Below are 16418 nucleotides of genomic sequence, written 5' to 3' on the forward strand. Positions count from 1 at the left end.
CGGTAATGTGTGGCTCCCTACGCCACACACTTGGCTCACCTCATAATTACACATCAGCTGAACATCATCCAGCTCACCACCGTAATCATCCTGCCATGTACACGACCACGATGCGATGAACGAAAAGAGCCGCAATGCGAAATATTACGTAACATTATGAAGGTAAAATCTATAATGACAGGCCCAGTGGAGGTGGTGGTCGCTATATAAAGTAACCGTAACACACTCGACATGAATCTCTTTGGGTGAACGTTTGTATGTATGTATGTATGTATATATATATATATATATATATATATATATATATATATATATATATATATATATATATATATATATCTTTTCTTTTAAACTATTCGCCATTTCCCGCGTTAGCGAGGTAGCGTTAAGAACAGAGGACTGGGCCTTTTTTGGAATATCCTCACCTGGCCCCCCTCTGTTCCTTCTTTTGGAAAATTAAAAAAAAAAAAAAAAAAAACGAGGGGAGGATTTCCAGCCCCCCGCTCCCTCCCCTTTTAGTCGCCTTCTACGACACGCAGGGAATACGTGGGAAGTATTCTTAATCCCCTATCCCCAGGGATAATATATATATATATATATATATATATATATATATATATATATATATATATATATATATATATATATATATATAAATATATATATATATATATATATATATATATATATATATATATATATATATATATATATATATATATATATATATAAGCCACTTATGGACTACCACTTAGGAAAATTTCTTCCATTCTAAGGCATGATAGCCTAGTGCGCGACCCGATCCTTAATTGTGAGGACAATGACCAGGCCAAGAGCATGTTTGGGTTCGTGAGCAAAAATCAAAGCAAAAGTTCAGCGATTGAGTCATGGCTAGGGAGGACAGTGCCAGTTGCTAAGCTGGTGCTTGGGTTGGCTGACTGACTGATTGATGGGTTGGTTGGTGGGGCAGTCAGTCATTCAGTCGAGCAGGCAGTAAGGTAGGCTGGTAGGGGAGCAAGCAGTCAGTCATTCAGTCTGGCAGGCTGGTGGCGAAGCAGTCAGTCATTCAGCCAGGCAGGTAGGTAGGCTGGTAGGGAGGCAAGCAGTCAGTCAGGCAGGCTGGTAGGGAGGCAGTCAGTCAGGCAGGCTGGTAGGGAGGCAGTCAGTCAGGCAGGCTGGTAGGGAGGCAGTCAGCCAGGCAGGCTGGTAGGGAGGCAGTCAGTCAGACAGGCTGGTAGGGAGGCAGTCAGTCAGGCAGGCTGGTAGGGAATCAGTCAGTCAGGCAGGCTGGTAGGGAGGCAGTCAGTCAGGCAGGCTGGTAGGGAGGCAGTCAGTCAGGCAGGCTGGTAGGGAGGCAGTCAGTCAGGCAGGCTGGTAGGGAGGCAGTCAGTCAGGCAGGCTGGTAGGGAGGCAGTCAGTCAGGCAGGCTGGTAGGGAGGCAGTCAGTCAGGCAGGCTGGTAGGGAGGCAGTCAGTCAGGCAGGCTGGTAGGGAGGCAGTCAGTCAGGATGGGCGTCAATAATAAGACTGTCAGGGAGCGCTCAAGGGTCGCCGGTGACCAGGTAAATCAATGGTGAGGTGAGCCCAGCGGCGGCGGCGGCGACAGTGACTGGACCGACCAGCTGTGGCATTACTATCCCTGGATCACACAGGGAGAGTCTTACGCTCGTGCTGCCCTGTCTCTTAACCCTGTATGTATATGTATCACGTATTTACTCCTGTGTATATATGCACACACACACCCAGCCTATGTCATGTACACATGACTGTATCAGCCCCGAAGGGATGATGATCACCTGGGTTGGGTGTGGGCCCACTGCCACGCCCAGGATTCGAATCCATGCGGGTCCGACCTTGGAATGGCCTGTGCTGACTCATGGTAAGTACCGCTAACCACTACACCACCGAGGCCCACGCCAGGCAGACCACACACCGTGCTCACCCATGCCAGGCAGACCACACACTGTGCTCACCCACGCCAGGCAGACCACACACTGTGCTCACCCACGCCAGGCAGACCACACACTGTGCTCACCCACGCCAGGCAGACCACACCCGCTGGTCACAGCCCAACCACATATTGTCTCTCACAATGCAACATCAACCACCAGTACAGGCTTTCCTTAACTCCCAGAACACGACGGTGCTGTACGTCACGGCCCTTAAGCAGGACAGTACGTCACGGCTCCTGAGCAGGACAGTACGGCAAGGCCCCTGAGCAGGACAGTACGGCAAGGCCCCTGAGCAGGACAATACGGCACGGCTCCTGAGCAGGACAGTACGGCACGGCTCCTGAGCAGGACAGTACGGCACGGCTCCTGAGCAGGACAGTACAGCACGGCTCCTGAGCAGGACAGTACGGCACGGCACCTGAGCAGGGCAGTACGGTACGGCACCTGAGCAGGACAGTACGGCACGGCCCCTGAGCAGGACAGTAAGTCACGGCCCTTAAGCAGGACAGTACGGCACGGCCCCTGAGCAGGACAGTACGGCACGGCCCCTGAGCAGGACAGTACCCCACGGACACTGAGCAGGAAGGTACGGTGCGGCTGCTGAGCATATCACAACACACACACACAGACAACACTGGACGTAAGGACAACACCAGGACACCGGCATACGCACAAATCTTACCCCAAGTCCCCGGCAGTCTTGGTCGCCTACACCATACACACGACAATCCAGTCTCCCCTTGGTCACACATCACACCCCGCGCTCAAGTGTCCACATTACCCATGGCTGATTATATATATATATTTTTTTTTTTTTTCAAACTATTCGCCATTTCCCACGTTAGCGAGGTAGCGTTAAGAACAGAGGGCTGGGCCTTTGAGGGAATATCCTCACCTGGCCCCTTCTCTGTTCTTTCTTTTGGAGAAAAAAAAAAAAGAGAGAGAGGGGAGGATTTCCAGCCCCCCGCTCCCTCCCCTTTTAGTCGCTTTCTACGACACGCAGGGAATACGTGGGAAGTATTCTTTCTCCCCTTTCCCCAGGGATATATATATATATATATATATATATATATATATATATATATATATATATATATATATATATATATATATATATAATTATTATTTCTTTACTCATTATTCACGTGGACCAAGGACTATATGGTGGGACGGCCGTACTTCAACTGTGGGGCGAGGAAGCTCCTACCACAACACACATGAGGGAAAGGTATCCAGCACTCATTTTTATGCGCAACGCGAGGACACGCGCACACGCACTAACGCGGCTGACAAGCAATGACGTGGGGACTCCCACGAGGAGGGAGGACTAAGGCACACGCTCGCCGGTTAAAATTTACTGAGAGGAAGAGATGACTGCGCTGCGCCACAAACACTATTTATAGAGCGATGTGCTGGAGGACAGACGGTGTGAGGCGTCGCGCCTGGCCCTACCCCAACCACCTCCACATTGCCCATCCATGACACAGACGATAACGCACTTCAGGTTGTCGCAACTCTATGTTGACACACAGTATCTCACCCAGTCAATTTCTGTCCTCCACTCCGCCTTTTGAATGGGACATTTTCTTTTCGCAATGAGCCATACCCGACAATGACATCTGGTATATTACCAAAAAAAATATTAGAAAGTTACGAGATCTATAAGAAATCACGACAAGACGAAGTAATGCTAAAATGTGACACAATAATACTGTGACATTTCCTTCAGTGTTAAGGTAAGCACATATGATATTTTCACACACACACACACACACACAGATCGATGTAGCCCTGTTTCTTGGAAACCTGGACTATAATCAAAGTACTTAATCATAATAATAATAATAGTAATAATAACAACAACAACAATAATAATAATAATAATAATAATAATAATAATAATAATAATAATAATAATAATAATAGTAATAATAATAATAATAATAATAATAATAATAAAAATAATTATCATCATTATTATCATTATTATCATTTATTATTATTATCATTTTGCTTTGGCGCTGTCTCCCGCATTTGCGAGGTAGCGAAAGGAAACAGAAAGAAAGAAATGGCCCAACCCACCCCCATACACATGTATATACACACACGTCCACACACGCAAATATACATACCTATACATCTCAATGTACACATATATATACACACACAGACACATACATATATACCCATGCACACAATTCACACTGTCTGCCTTTATTCATGCCCATCGCCACCTCGCCACACATGGAATACCATCCCCCTCCCCCTCATGTGTGCGAGGTAGCGCTAGGAAACGATAACAAAGGCTCCATTCGTTCACACTCAGTCTCCAGTTGTCATGCAATAATGCCCGAAATCACAGCTCCCTTTCCACATCCAGGCCCCACACAACTTTCCATGGTTTACCCCAGACGCTTCACGTGCCCTGATTCAATCCACTGACAGCACGTCAATCCCGGTATACCACATCGATCCAATTCACTCTATTCCTTGCCCGCCTTTCACCCTCCTGCATGTTCAGGCCCCGATCACACAAAATCTTTTTCACTCCATCTTTCCACCTCCAATTTGGTCTCCCACTTCTCCTCGTTCCCTCCACCTCCGACACATATATCCTCTTGGTCAATCTTTCCTCACTCATTCTCTCCATGTGCCCAAACCATTTCAAAGCACCCTCTTCTGCTCTCTCAACCACGCTCTTTTTATTTCCACACATCTCTCTTACCCTTACATTACTTACTCGATCAAACCACCTCACACCACACATTGTCCTCAAACATCTCATTTCCAGCACATCCACCCTCCTGCGCACAACTCTATCCATAGCCCACGCCTCGCAACCATACAACATTGTTGGAACCACTATTCCTTCAAACATACCCATTTTTGCTTTCCGAGATAATGTTCTCGACTTCCATACATTCTTCAATGCTCCCAGGATTTTCGCCCCCTCCCCCACCCTATGATTCACTTCCGCTTCCATCCGCTGCCAGATCCACTCCCAGATATCTAAAACACTTTACTTCCTCCAGTTTTTCTCCATTCAAACTTACCTCCCAATTGACTTGACCCTCAACCCTACTGTACCTAATAACCTTGCTCTTATTCACATTTACTCTTAACTTTCTTCTTTCACACACTTTACCAAACTCAGTCACAAGCTTCTGCAGTTTCTAACATGAATCAGCCACCAGCGCTGTATCATCAGCGAACAACTGACTCACTTCCCAAGCTCTCTCATCCACAACAGACTTCATACTTGCCCCTTTCCAAAATTCTTGCATTCACCTCCCTAACAACCCCATCCATAAACAAATTAAACAACCATGGAGACATCACACACCCCTGCCGCAAACCTACATTCACTGAGAACCAATCACTTTCCTCTCTTCCTACACGTACACATGCCTTACATCCTCGATAAAAACTTTTCACTGCTTCTAACAACTTGCCTCCCACACCATATATTCTTAATACCTTCCACAGAGCATCTCTATCAACTCTATCATATGCCTTCTCCAGATCCATAAATGCTACATACAAATCCATTTGCTTTTCTAAGTATTTCTCACATTTCTCATCATTATTATTATTATTATTATCATCATTACACCAAAAACGCATCATACAACATCAATACACATTATTCTCTCCACAATCAGGAGCATCTATATGTGACACCACCAGATGCCACAAGAAGGTTCCGTGTGGGGATGAACCAGAGTAACCGATGTCTACAGCTAAGTGTCTACTGTGCACACCAGGTCACTCTCCCCGCCATCCTCACTGACTCAACAGTTCCTCCTCACTGCTGACCCCGGCACTCCTTCAAAGCCATCTCCACGGTGGCTGGCGGCCCTTCATGCGACTCCAGGTCCACTCTCTCCTCTGCTGACTCCATGATACCTTGACTGATTTGTGCCGGCGTCCGCGGCCACTTCACTGTGTAGCCAACGGTCATCCTGTGACCGGCATCCTCCCCCCCAAAAAAAATGATTCACAAAGGTCACAAAAGGCCTTCGTCGGCCAGGACACCTTCGCTGGCTCCGCAGTGCCCTCTGGCTCCACTGCTGACCTCTGCTGGCTTCGCCGTGCCCTCTGGCTCCCCTGCTCCCCACTGCTGGCTCCGCCTAGCTCTCTGGTTCCCCTGCTCCCTACTGCTGGCTTCGCCGTGCTCTCTGGCTCCCCTGCTCCCTTCTGCTGGCTCCGCCGTGCTCTCTAGCTCCCCTGCTCCCTACTGCTGGCTCCGCCGTGCTCTCTGGCTCCCCTGCTCCCTGCTGCTGACCTCTGCCGTGCTCTCTGGCTCCCCTGCTCCCCACTGCTGGCTCCGCCGTGCTCTCTGGCTCCCCTGCTCCCTACTGTTGACCCTACCGTGTCACCGTTCCTGCCCCTGCCTACACCAGAGTCGGCCGATAACAGTGTCCATGGTCACGAAATTTTCACAAGATTTTTGAGACTTTCACCAACAACTCTCAGGGCTAACGTGCAACTTATACCATCAACCCCCTGGAATAACCTAAGACTTTCACCGCCAACCGCCAAGAATATCCCAAGACTTTCACCTCCAACCCCTGGGAATAACCTAAGACTTTCACTACTAACCCCAGAGAATAAACCTATGACTTTCACCACCAACCCTAGAGAATAACCTAAGACTTTCACCACCAACCCCTGGGAATAACCTAAGACTTTCACCACCAACCCTAGAGAATACCCTAAGACTTTCACCACCAACCCTAGAGAATACCCTAAGACTTTCACCACCAACCCTAGAGAATAACCTAAGACTTTCACCACCAACCCCAGAGAATATCCTAAGACTTGCACCACCAACCCTAGAGAATAACCTAAGACTTTCACCACCAACCCCAGAGAATATCCTGAGACTTTCAACATCAACCCCAGAGAATATCCCGAGACTTTCACCATCAATTCCCTGGAATAAGCCAAGACTTTCCCCAGGAACCCTCAGGACTAAGGAAAGACTTTCACAATAACCCCGGGGATAAGCTACGACTTTCCTCATCATCATCCTCTACATCAGATGGCTCGACCTTCCACCCAGCACAGACCCTGGGTGGAACTGTGAAGTCCACCTCTAACCCCTTCCAGCCACAATACAAAATCCACCGCTCCACCTCACAACCACTGCCTCTATACACAATCCCTCCCAACTCGTGGCAGCCGGTATGATGGTGTGTACCACACACTAATATACTCTCTCTCTCTTTCTCTCTCTCTCTCTCTCTCTCTCTCTCTCTCTCACACACACACACAGACACACACGCAAAGACACACGCACGAACATTCCCAATGACAGGGCCACAATACCATCCACTGCCAATGGTCAACCACGGCGGGGAAGACTGAATCAAAAAAACCGATTCCCTCTTTCAGGAGGCGAGGCCTGGCGTGGAGCGCAGGTCACCGCTGCAGCGGCAAGCAATGCAGGTCACCGGTGCAGCGGCCAGCACTGACCAACCGCAATTACACTGCCTTCCCCCCAGACCTCTCCTCGCCCGCCGGCAGCCACACATGTTTACTGAGGAGACGCCCAACATAATCAAGTCTCGCGGTTGGCCTGGCTCAGCACACTGGGACACGCTCCTCTCCTGATGAACAAATACGTACACGCACACGTAATTCGTGGCGGCCCGCGTTCACCTCCCGTGTGCGAATCTCAAAGACTCCCACGGCCGTGTCGGGTGTGCGTCGCAACACCAGGCATAACGAGAGAGAGAGAGAGAGAGAGAGAGAGAGAGAGAGAGAGAGAGAGAGAGAGAGAGAGAGAGAGAGAGACGCCGAGTTTGCACGGCACACAGCGTCTAGATACTTCATTACGTGGCCCAAACATAATGATGACTATCTGGGCCAAACTTTAATCTGGACAACTCTTAGGTAAAAAGTCAGGGGAGGGAGGAAGGGAGGGAGGGAGGGAGGGCCAGTATATCTGGGGAGGGAAGGCAGGGGTGAGCACTAACTCCTGGGTGGGGCGGAGCTGGCGATCTGGCTCGGAGGAAGACATGGTGACCTGGGAGAGAGAGAGAGACAGGGGTGTTGACCTAGGTGGCAGGCAGGACTGGCAACCTGGGTAGAAGAGAGCTAGTGACCTGGGTAGTAGGTTGGGGGGATGACCTAGGTGCCAGGCTGGGATGTTGACCCGGGTTCGAGGCGAGGCAGGTGACCCGGATTCGAGGCGGGGCAGGTGACCCGGGTTCGAGGCGGGGCAGGTGACCCGAGTTCGAGGCGGGGCTGGTGACCAGGGCGTGTCACCAACGCTGACGTCAAGCAGAGGACGGCTTCGAGCATATCTCTGGCCATGACGTCAGCAACCAGTGCACACTCGTATCTCTGTCCTGCCTGCTGGCCAGGTGAGGCAACACGCCTGGTAATACCGTCCACGTTATCACTACCGACGCCCCGGCCCTACACACGTGAGGCACCAGCTGGTAACGTAACCCAGGCAGGATGAAAGTACTCGGGGGTCCAGCTGATAAGGTAATCTCGCTGAGATAAAAGTAGCGCAGTCCAGCGGATACGGTTATATCCCACTGGGATCAAAGTATTTGGGAGTCTTGACGATACGGGGGATCCAACTGGGTTAAAAATACACGTCCCGGGGTCCAGCTGACCCATCCATGTGTGGTAACGCACGAGTGGTTTACTCTGGCGGACTCCCCTACCCCACATCACTAACAGCTCCGCCACACTCCGATCCATCCCCTTGAACGAGTCACTCACTCCCACACCTCCTCTGCCTTAACTGCTGACATGGGTACAAACGCAGCGCTCAACACCGTCAGTAATTCAACCCTCCCAAACAACACACCGCGTTACGCACCCTCACCCACCCAACCTCACCTCCCAAAGTATTAATATATCTTCCCGGTAACGTGTTACGGACAGGGCCTCGGGCTGTAGCCCATATTTCTCGACTGACGAAGACAGGGAGGTAGGGCGAGTGCACAAAATTTCCCCTAAACTAAAGAAAAAAAAAGTTAATTATTCACGAACTCCCGGGTAGATTCGCTCATAAGGTAGCGAGTCTCAAGGGAAACTACTCACTGATAGCCAGACCAAAACTCTCATACATTTATATATACAACCAAACCTACTGAGAGAGGGGACAATCCTGAAGCCTTGACGACCATTAACCTAACACACGAGGGGACAATCCTGAAGCCTTGACGACCATTTAACCTAACACACGAGGGGACAATCCTGAAGCCTTGACGACCATTAACCTAACACACGAGGGGACAATCCTGAAGCCTTGACGACCATTTAACCTAACACACGAGGGGACAATCCTGAAGCCTTGACGACCATTTAACCTAACACACGAGGGGACAATCCTGAAGCCTTGACGACCATTAACCTAACACACGAGGGGACAATCCTGAAGCCTTGACGACCATTTAACCTAACACACGAGGGGACAATCCTGAAGCCTTGACGACCATTAACCTAACACACGAGGGGACAATCCTGAAGCCTTGACGACCATTTAACCTAACACACGAGGGGACAATCCTGAAGCCTTGACGACCATTTAACCTAACACACGAGGGGACAATCCTGAAGCCTTGAAGACCATTAACCTAACACACATCTGCTGGGACGCTACAAGATCCAGTACAGGAAAAACCAAAGACACGTGTCGGCTGCAAGCTCACGGTAGCTAAGGAGAGACATGGTCAGGTAGAGTTCCCGGGCTGGGTATATAATATATATGACATCAACAGCAAGATGTGTGCAAGTCTGCCACTGCGCGCACCCCTTGCTCCTCCCGTGGGTGCATACTGATGCTGCGGACTGTAATAAGAGAGAGAGAGAGAGAGAGAGAGAGAGAGAGAGAGAGAGAGAGAGAGAGAGAGAGAGAGAGAGAGAGAGACTCCCAAGTTTTCGTTGTGTTGGTGTCGAGTGCTTGTGCGTTGCTAGGCAGCCGGGGATTGTTCTGGGTACTCTACTCTGTGTGATTTGCAATGCAGACGAGGATACACCTACCCCGGCGCTCTGTTCAGCGTGGTCTGCACTGAGGAGGATACAAGGGTGCGTAAAAAACATCCGGGGGACCTGGTCTCGGCTTTCAAGTTAAATTACAACTTACATAACTTATAGCATAACTTGATTTCATCTGTGGCGGTATCACCCCGGCAAATTCACTGTGTACCCCATGCTCATCCTGTGAGCGGCAGCGCAAAAGGATTACAGGGGTCACAATGGGTCTTTCTCAGACCCCATTGGAGTTATGCAATTACTCATGTATTTATATAAATCTACGTTTAATTAACTGGTCAACAATTATTAACGTGTGTTAACACCAGTATCTAAATAACGCATTTATAATTAGCTGGTCTACGCCATGTATTACCACAAATAACCAAGTCTACATAATATATCAACATAACTAATTTACGTTAATACATTTCCACAAACAACTAAATCTACATGATAAATAAACATGTAACTGATTTACATAAAGAATTATCACAAACATACCGGGTCTTCAATTTTACGAATATAGCTGGAAATAATTAGTCTAGCAAAAGCATTACACAAATAATCAAGTCTCAGTAAATTAGTACTACTCAGTTCACTAGATAACCATGCAGTGTTACCAGAAATAAACCACTGATATAAAGCATAACCACAAGCAAGAGGTTTCCATAAAGTATTACCATACATGACCTGGACTATATACAGCATAACCACAAATACTTAAGTCTACATACAACCGAGTGGGTCTACGTAAAGCATAACCACATATACCTGGTCTACATAAAGTACTACCACAAGTGATTAGGTCTACATAAAGCATAACCACATATAACTGGTCTACATAAAGTACTATCACAAATGATTAGGTCTACATAATGCATAACCACATATAACTGGTCTACATAAGGCATCACCTCAAAGGACTGGGTCTATAAGGAACTGGTTTATATAAATTATTACCAAAGTAAACCTTGTGGACGTGAGACCCTGAACACAAATATCAAGTGTTACGTGAAGCATCTCACTTATAACTAGATGTATCTAAGGCTACAAGACAGTAGTGCAGCTGGTATGGGGCGCTTGTAGCTAACTGCACATGGAGGAGGAGGAGGAGAGAGGCGAGAAGGGAAAAGGGTAAGAGGAGGTAGTGACGGGCGCCGGCCCACCACAGTGAGCAGGAGCCGCGTCGCGCCAGGCTGGGGCAGACCAGGTGAGGAACGTCACAAGAGACGGGGTGGGGTACTTACGGTGATCATGGGCGACGTGAGGAGGCCCCAGGCAAAGAACTCCAGGAAGATGACCACCAGCGCGTGGTACACACTCGCCTCCCCGATGCCCGAGCTCTGCAACACAAAAAAGACGAACATCTGTTACCGTACTGCAGCAACACACTGAATACCCTACCCTCCTCTTCCCTCACCAATTATTAACCACGCAACACAATGAGACAACACTGGGGAGACTGAAAGACAAGGTGTGTAATGAGTGTGTGTGTGTGAGAGAGAGAGAGAGAGAGAGAGAGAGAGAGAGAGAGAGAGAGAGAGAGAGAGAGAGAGAGAGAGAGAGAGAGAGAGAGAGAGAGATGTGCGCGCGCATGACAACTAACGAAACGAACGACAAGAGAAAAGCGGGAGTGAAAGTTGTTGAAGTTATTACCAGCGAACACCAGAGGGAAATGAAACATTCATGCAGACTTATACACGACAACTACTGGACGAATGAAACAGATTGCAACACATGTCGTCCCCTCTCACAGTGGTACTCTCGAGTTACTGTATCTGTTACTTGTGTCACTGTGATGTTTAACAGTGACGGGAGGAGTTCCCAGGAACTCTATGGAAAAGGATTTGATGTATATACACGTACACACATACGTAATTTTTCCCTACTGTTAAATACAGGAAAATAATTACTTGCTTTTCTGAATCACACATATATACAATTAACATGTACGATGAAGGTGAATATAGTGATCATGAGACTGTCAATACAGTGATCATGAGACTGTCAATACAGTGATCATGAGATTGTGAATACAGTGATCATGAGACTGTCAATACGGTGATGATGAGATTGTGAATACAGTGATCATGAGACTGTCAATACAGTGATCATGAGATTGTGAATACAGTGATCATGAGACTGTCAATACAGTGATCATGAGATTGTGAATACAGTGATCATGAGACTGTCAATACAGTGATCATGTGATTGTGAATACAGTGATCATGAGACTGTCAATACAGTGATCATGTGATTGTGAATACAGTGATCATGAGATTGTGAATACAGTGATCATGAGATTGTGAATACAGTGATCATGAGACTGTCAATACAGTGATCATGAGATTGTGAATACAGTGATCATGAGACTGTCAATACAGTGATCATGAGACTGTCAATACAGTGATCATGAGATTGTGAATACAGTGATCATGAGATTGTGAATACAGTGATCATGAGATTGTGAATACAGTGATCATGAGACTGTCAATACAGTGATCATGAGACTGTCAATACAGTGATCATGAGATTGTGAATACAGTGATCATGAGATTGTGAATACAGTGATCATGAGATTGTGAATACAGTGATCATGAGATTGTGAATACAGTGATCATGAGATTGTGAATACAGTGATCATGAGATTGTGAATACAGTGATCTGTCGCTCAAATGTCACATCACATCACAAGTAAAATGTAACCATGGGGACACACAAAACCCACACATCACACACGGCCACAACACTTCAGCAACACAACACAACACTGCCCTATCCGGATGATGGCCGGCTCAGCAACACAACACAGCAACTCGACGCACCACTACAGCAGCACACGGGCTCCAGTGTTCGCTCGCTGGCGTCGCCACCACCCATCTCATACCCGTTGGTTCCCTGGCTTAGTGAACCATTAGATTCTGTCGCTCACACCAGCCGGCTACATTACCGTGTCGGCCGACCTGCTCCTCCGGTCTGCGGTGGGGCAAGAGACTTCAGACGTCACAAAGGCTCTATTGTCACACCGTCACAGCTGTTACAAAGTTGGTTTATTAAAGACGCTGTTTTTTTTTTCTAATATTTCACTCATAAATATCAAAAGTGGAAGGTCTTAAAATTTCACGTAACATCAGCAATACTAAAGTGTCGTGCAATTTCATGCAAGGAGTATTCAGATCTATTCCTAAAAGGATTCTATTCCTTTTAGGGTAAGACATAGTGGTCTTAACTGTGTCCACATCTCTGGCCCCAGATTTTACATACAATTCATATGCTGAACGTCATCTCTACAGTGGCCTTAGCGCTAACAGCCCAGCACTGATGTAGCGGCGACGACATCTTGCCCTCTCACTATCTTGTTACTTTCAGCATGCATGGCAGATTCAACACATTGCGGTGGAAAACGGATCTCCTGCAATAGCATCGCTTCCGGCCCTCCCAGTGGCAGAGCTGAGAGAGAGAGAGAGAGAGAGAGAGAGAGAGAGAGAGAGAGAGAGAGAGAGAGAGAGAGAGAGAGAGAGAGAGAGAGAGAGAGACCACGATAGATGGTCTGTGTTATTTCAGGAAACACGGTAGATGCCTCTGCAAGCTATGAAACATTCGCTTACCCCAACATCCCTAACACACACACACACACACACACACACACACACACACACACACACACACACACACACAAGGTACTGCCGTCTCCCACCACCACTAACGCAACACTCGCCAACACCTCCAACACTAACACAGCACTGAGGTCATGTCCCCGGCACACACAAACACACACACACACTCGTCAATACTGCCGAACCATCCTGGTACCGCTGGTCTGGGTCGTACAGCTGCTCACTCCCCCACCACAGTGCCCACTACAGCTACCTCACCGCTCACCTCACCACCAGTCCAACACTCGCCAGCCACACAACATCGGTCACTTGCACCTTCAACACGACGGTGCGAAGTGACTGGACTTCCAAATGACTCTCTCACGGATCATGTTATACGGCCGGGGTAAAATACCCAAGGATGGAAGATACCGTTGTGGTGAAGGGGTCATAACAGTTTAGGCTGAAGGTTCTAACATTCGTCATACACGTTCACTGCCACAACACACAACACAAGGCCGACCAAGACGTGCAGGCTCTTCAAATGACATAACAAACACATGGCTGCAGTATCCCCTCCACATAAACAACGTCCCCACCCCATCTGATCCCTAACTGCAAACACAACTTCACACACCAGCATTGTATCAACTGTCTCAGCTCCACATTTAACCTGCACGTCATACAAGAGCATCACACTTCCATACACTGAAAGATTCACATTCACTAATTCATATTAGGATATTTGGTGCTTCCTCGCCTGCTTTACAGCTCGGCAAAGAAGCTCACTTTCCTTAACGTCTCGCTCGGCACAACCTGAATGCTAACAGGCCAGCCATCAGCCCACGCTGGCGGAGGACCGTGGAAGATGGAGACATCAAAGTCATTCTCTTCCAAACTACGAGCATTTTCCTTTGATCAAATCATCATGGCAGGCACTTGGTGCAGCACACACCCTACCAGGGCCACAGGTGCGAGGGACATGGCCTCCCCCCCAGCCAGGAGTAAGAGGGATGGCGTGGCGCACCTGTCGGCCGAGGGCGGTCTGGGCCAGTAGAAAAGACACGTCGTCAGAAGGTGCGACTGGCTACTACGGTCAATTATTAACTAATATTGGCTATTTACCAATCGCTGTCCACTCCCTTACTGTCCCTTGGTGATCCAAATGCGTGGGTAGTCACCAAGTGTTAAGTGGTGTGGCTTTTTAGATCCCAGCGCACACTAAAGATTCATTCCAGAATGCATAATAAGGCTGACGAACTACCAAAACCACGGGCCTTGTGGGATATAACTTATTAACTTGGGTCTCCCTTCGAGCGACCAGCCTTACAAGAGAAAGAACTTAAAAGAAATATATCATCCATGAACTACCTTAATATCTAGCTTCAAGAACTATATATATATATATATATATATATATATATATATATATATATATATATATATATATATATATATATATATTCCACTAACAAGATAGGAAGACACCATGATATTGCTGTCGCCCGAATTAGGCTGTGGTATAAATATAATGAACCGGTTTGTCCTTCCCGTTGATTATGAACAGACCAAACGTAACCTCTGCCAGCAAAGCCACTTCCTCTCACTCGGCAACATTATGTATCGCTCGTCTCTGAGATAATTTCCCCCAAACTTTACAAGATATGTATGAGCATTTCATACATACTAAATGTTCCATGTCAGGTGCTTGAAAAGCATCCTAACCTACAAGTTCTGAACTTGTCATATACCTCGACATGTAATCTTTGTTTTTCGACCTTAGTAAACAGTTCATTCACAATGTAACTTGTCAAATAATTCATTCTTTCTTGCCCCGTTTTCGTAACCAGTTCAATAATCATACGACTCGTGTGTCACCCACATCACCGAGGCCAAGGTCATGGACCTTCTCGTGCGCTCTATCCTCTGTGGCACCACCGCCTACGGGGGGTAGGTAGGTAGCAGGGCACACATTAAACTCGTCACTCCAGCGGCAAAAATCAAACTCAATCACCACGCGTGGGCTGGCCAGTGTGCGGGGATGTTCAAGACCGGCGGCCGCTCACTAGCCTAACTCATTAACCCCCTCTGAGCAAAGCGACTTAACCCCACTGAATCCAACGACTTAACAACTCGAGGTCGACTTGACGCCCACATAAGTACAGAGACTAACCCCTTAAGCACGATGACTTACCCCCCCTCGAGCACGATGACTTACCCCCCCTCGAGCACGATGGCATAACCCCTTGCATAAGGAAACGTAAACTCATCGTCCTGAAGGGTTAGGTGGTGGTCCTGCACGGGTTAGTTAACAAGGGCGGCTGTTGACCTCGAGGGAGCAGTAAGCCAACAACAGATGTGGCTGGCGGCCAAGTGAGGGTCGTCCCACACAGGACCTGCCCCAGCCTCTCCCCGAGAGTGAGGGATCACCTCACGCTGACGCTACAGGAGAGACCTACTGTAGGGTGTTGTTATGATCATCTTCATAAACAATGACACCCAACACACCAACCCTCCCAACACGACACTACGCAACGCCCAAGTTAACGGCATCACAACCCTTCCTCCCCTCCATAACCTAACCCAACCCCAGCACTCAGGGGGTCGTACCGTCGTGCTCATGGGGTCGTGCCAGTCGTACTTATGTGTCCAGTCACTGAGTTAAGGAGTGAAGGAGGCGAGTCTTACACACACACACGACTTCAGTGGAGAGCTTCGTTTACAACGCGACTTCAGTGGAGAGCTTCGTGTACAACAACCGACTTCAGTGGAGAGCTTCGTGTACAACTACTACATTTCACAACTCTATTAACCTACTATACCATCAGTTCATAATTCATTTAGCGGACAACACTTAATCACAGACGAGG

General features: G+C 47.9%; 1 protein-coding gene across 1 annotated transcript in view; it reads right to left on the reverse strand.

Moving 5' to 3' along the window:
• The window catches only part of LOC139766693 (hippocampus abundant transcript 1 protein), a 237412-nt gene that overhangs the window by 68510 nt on the left and 152484 nt on the right, over positions 1 to 16418 (reverse strand). The window contains exon 2 of the mRNA XM_071695614.1: positions 11200 to 11295. Coding sequence (XP_071551715.1) covers positions 11200 to 11295 — 96 coding nt within the window. The remainder of the gene's footprint in view (positions 1 to 11199; positions 11296 to 16418) is intronic.

Source organism: Panulirus ornatus, chromosome 58, assembly GCF_036320965.1.
Source record: "Panulirus ornatus isolate Po-2019 chromosome 58, ASM3632096v1, whole genome shotgun sequence".
Taxonomy (NCBI): domain Eukaryota; kingdom Metazoa; phylum Arthropoda; class Malacostraca; order Decapoda; family Palinuridae; genus Panulirus; species Panulirus ornatus.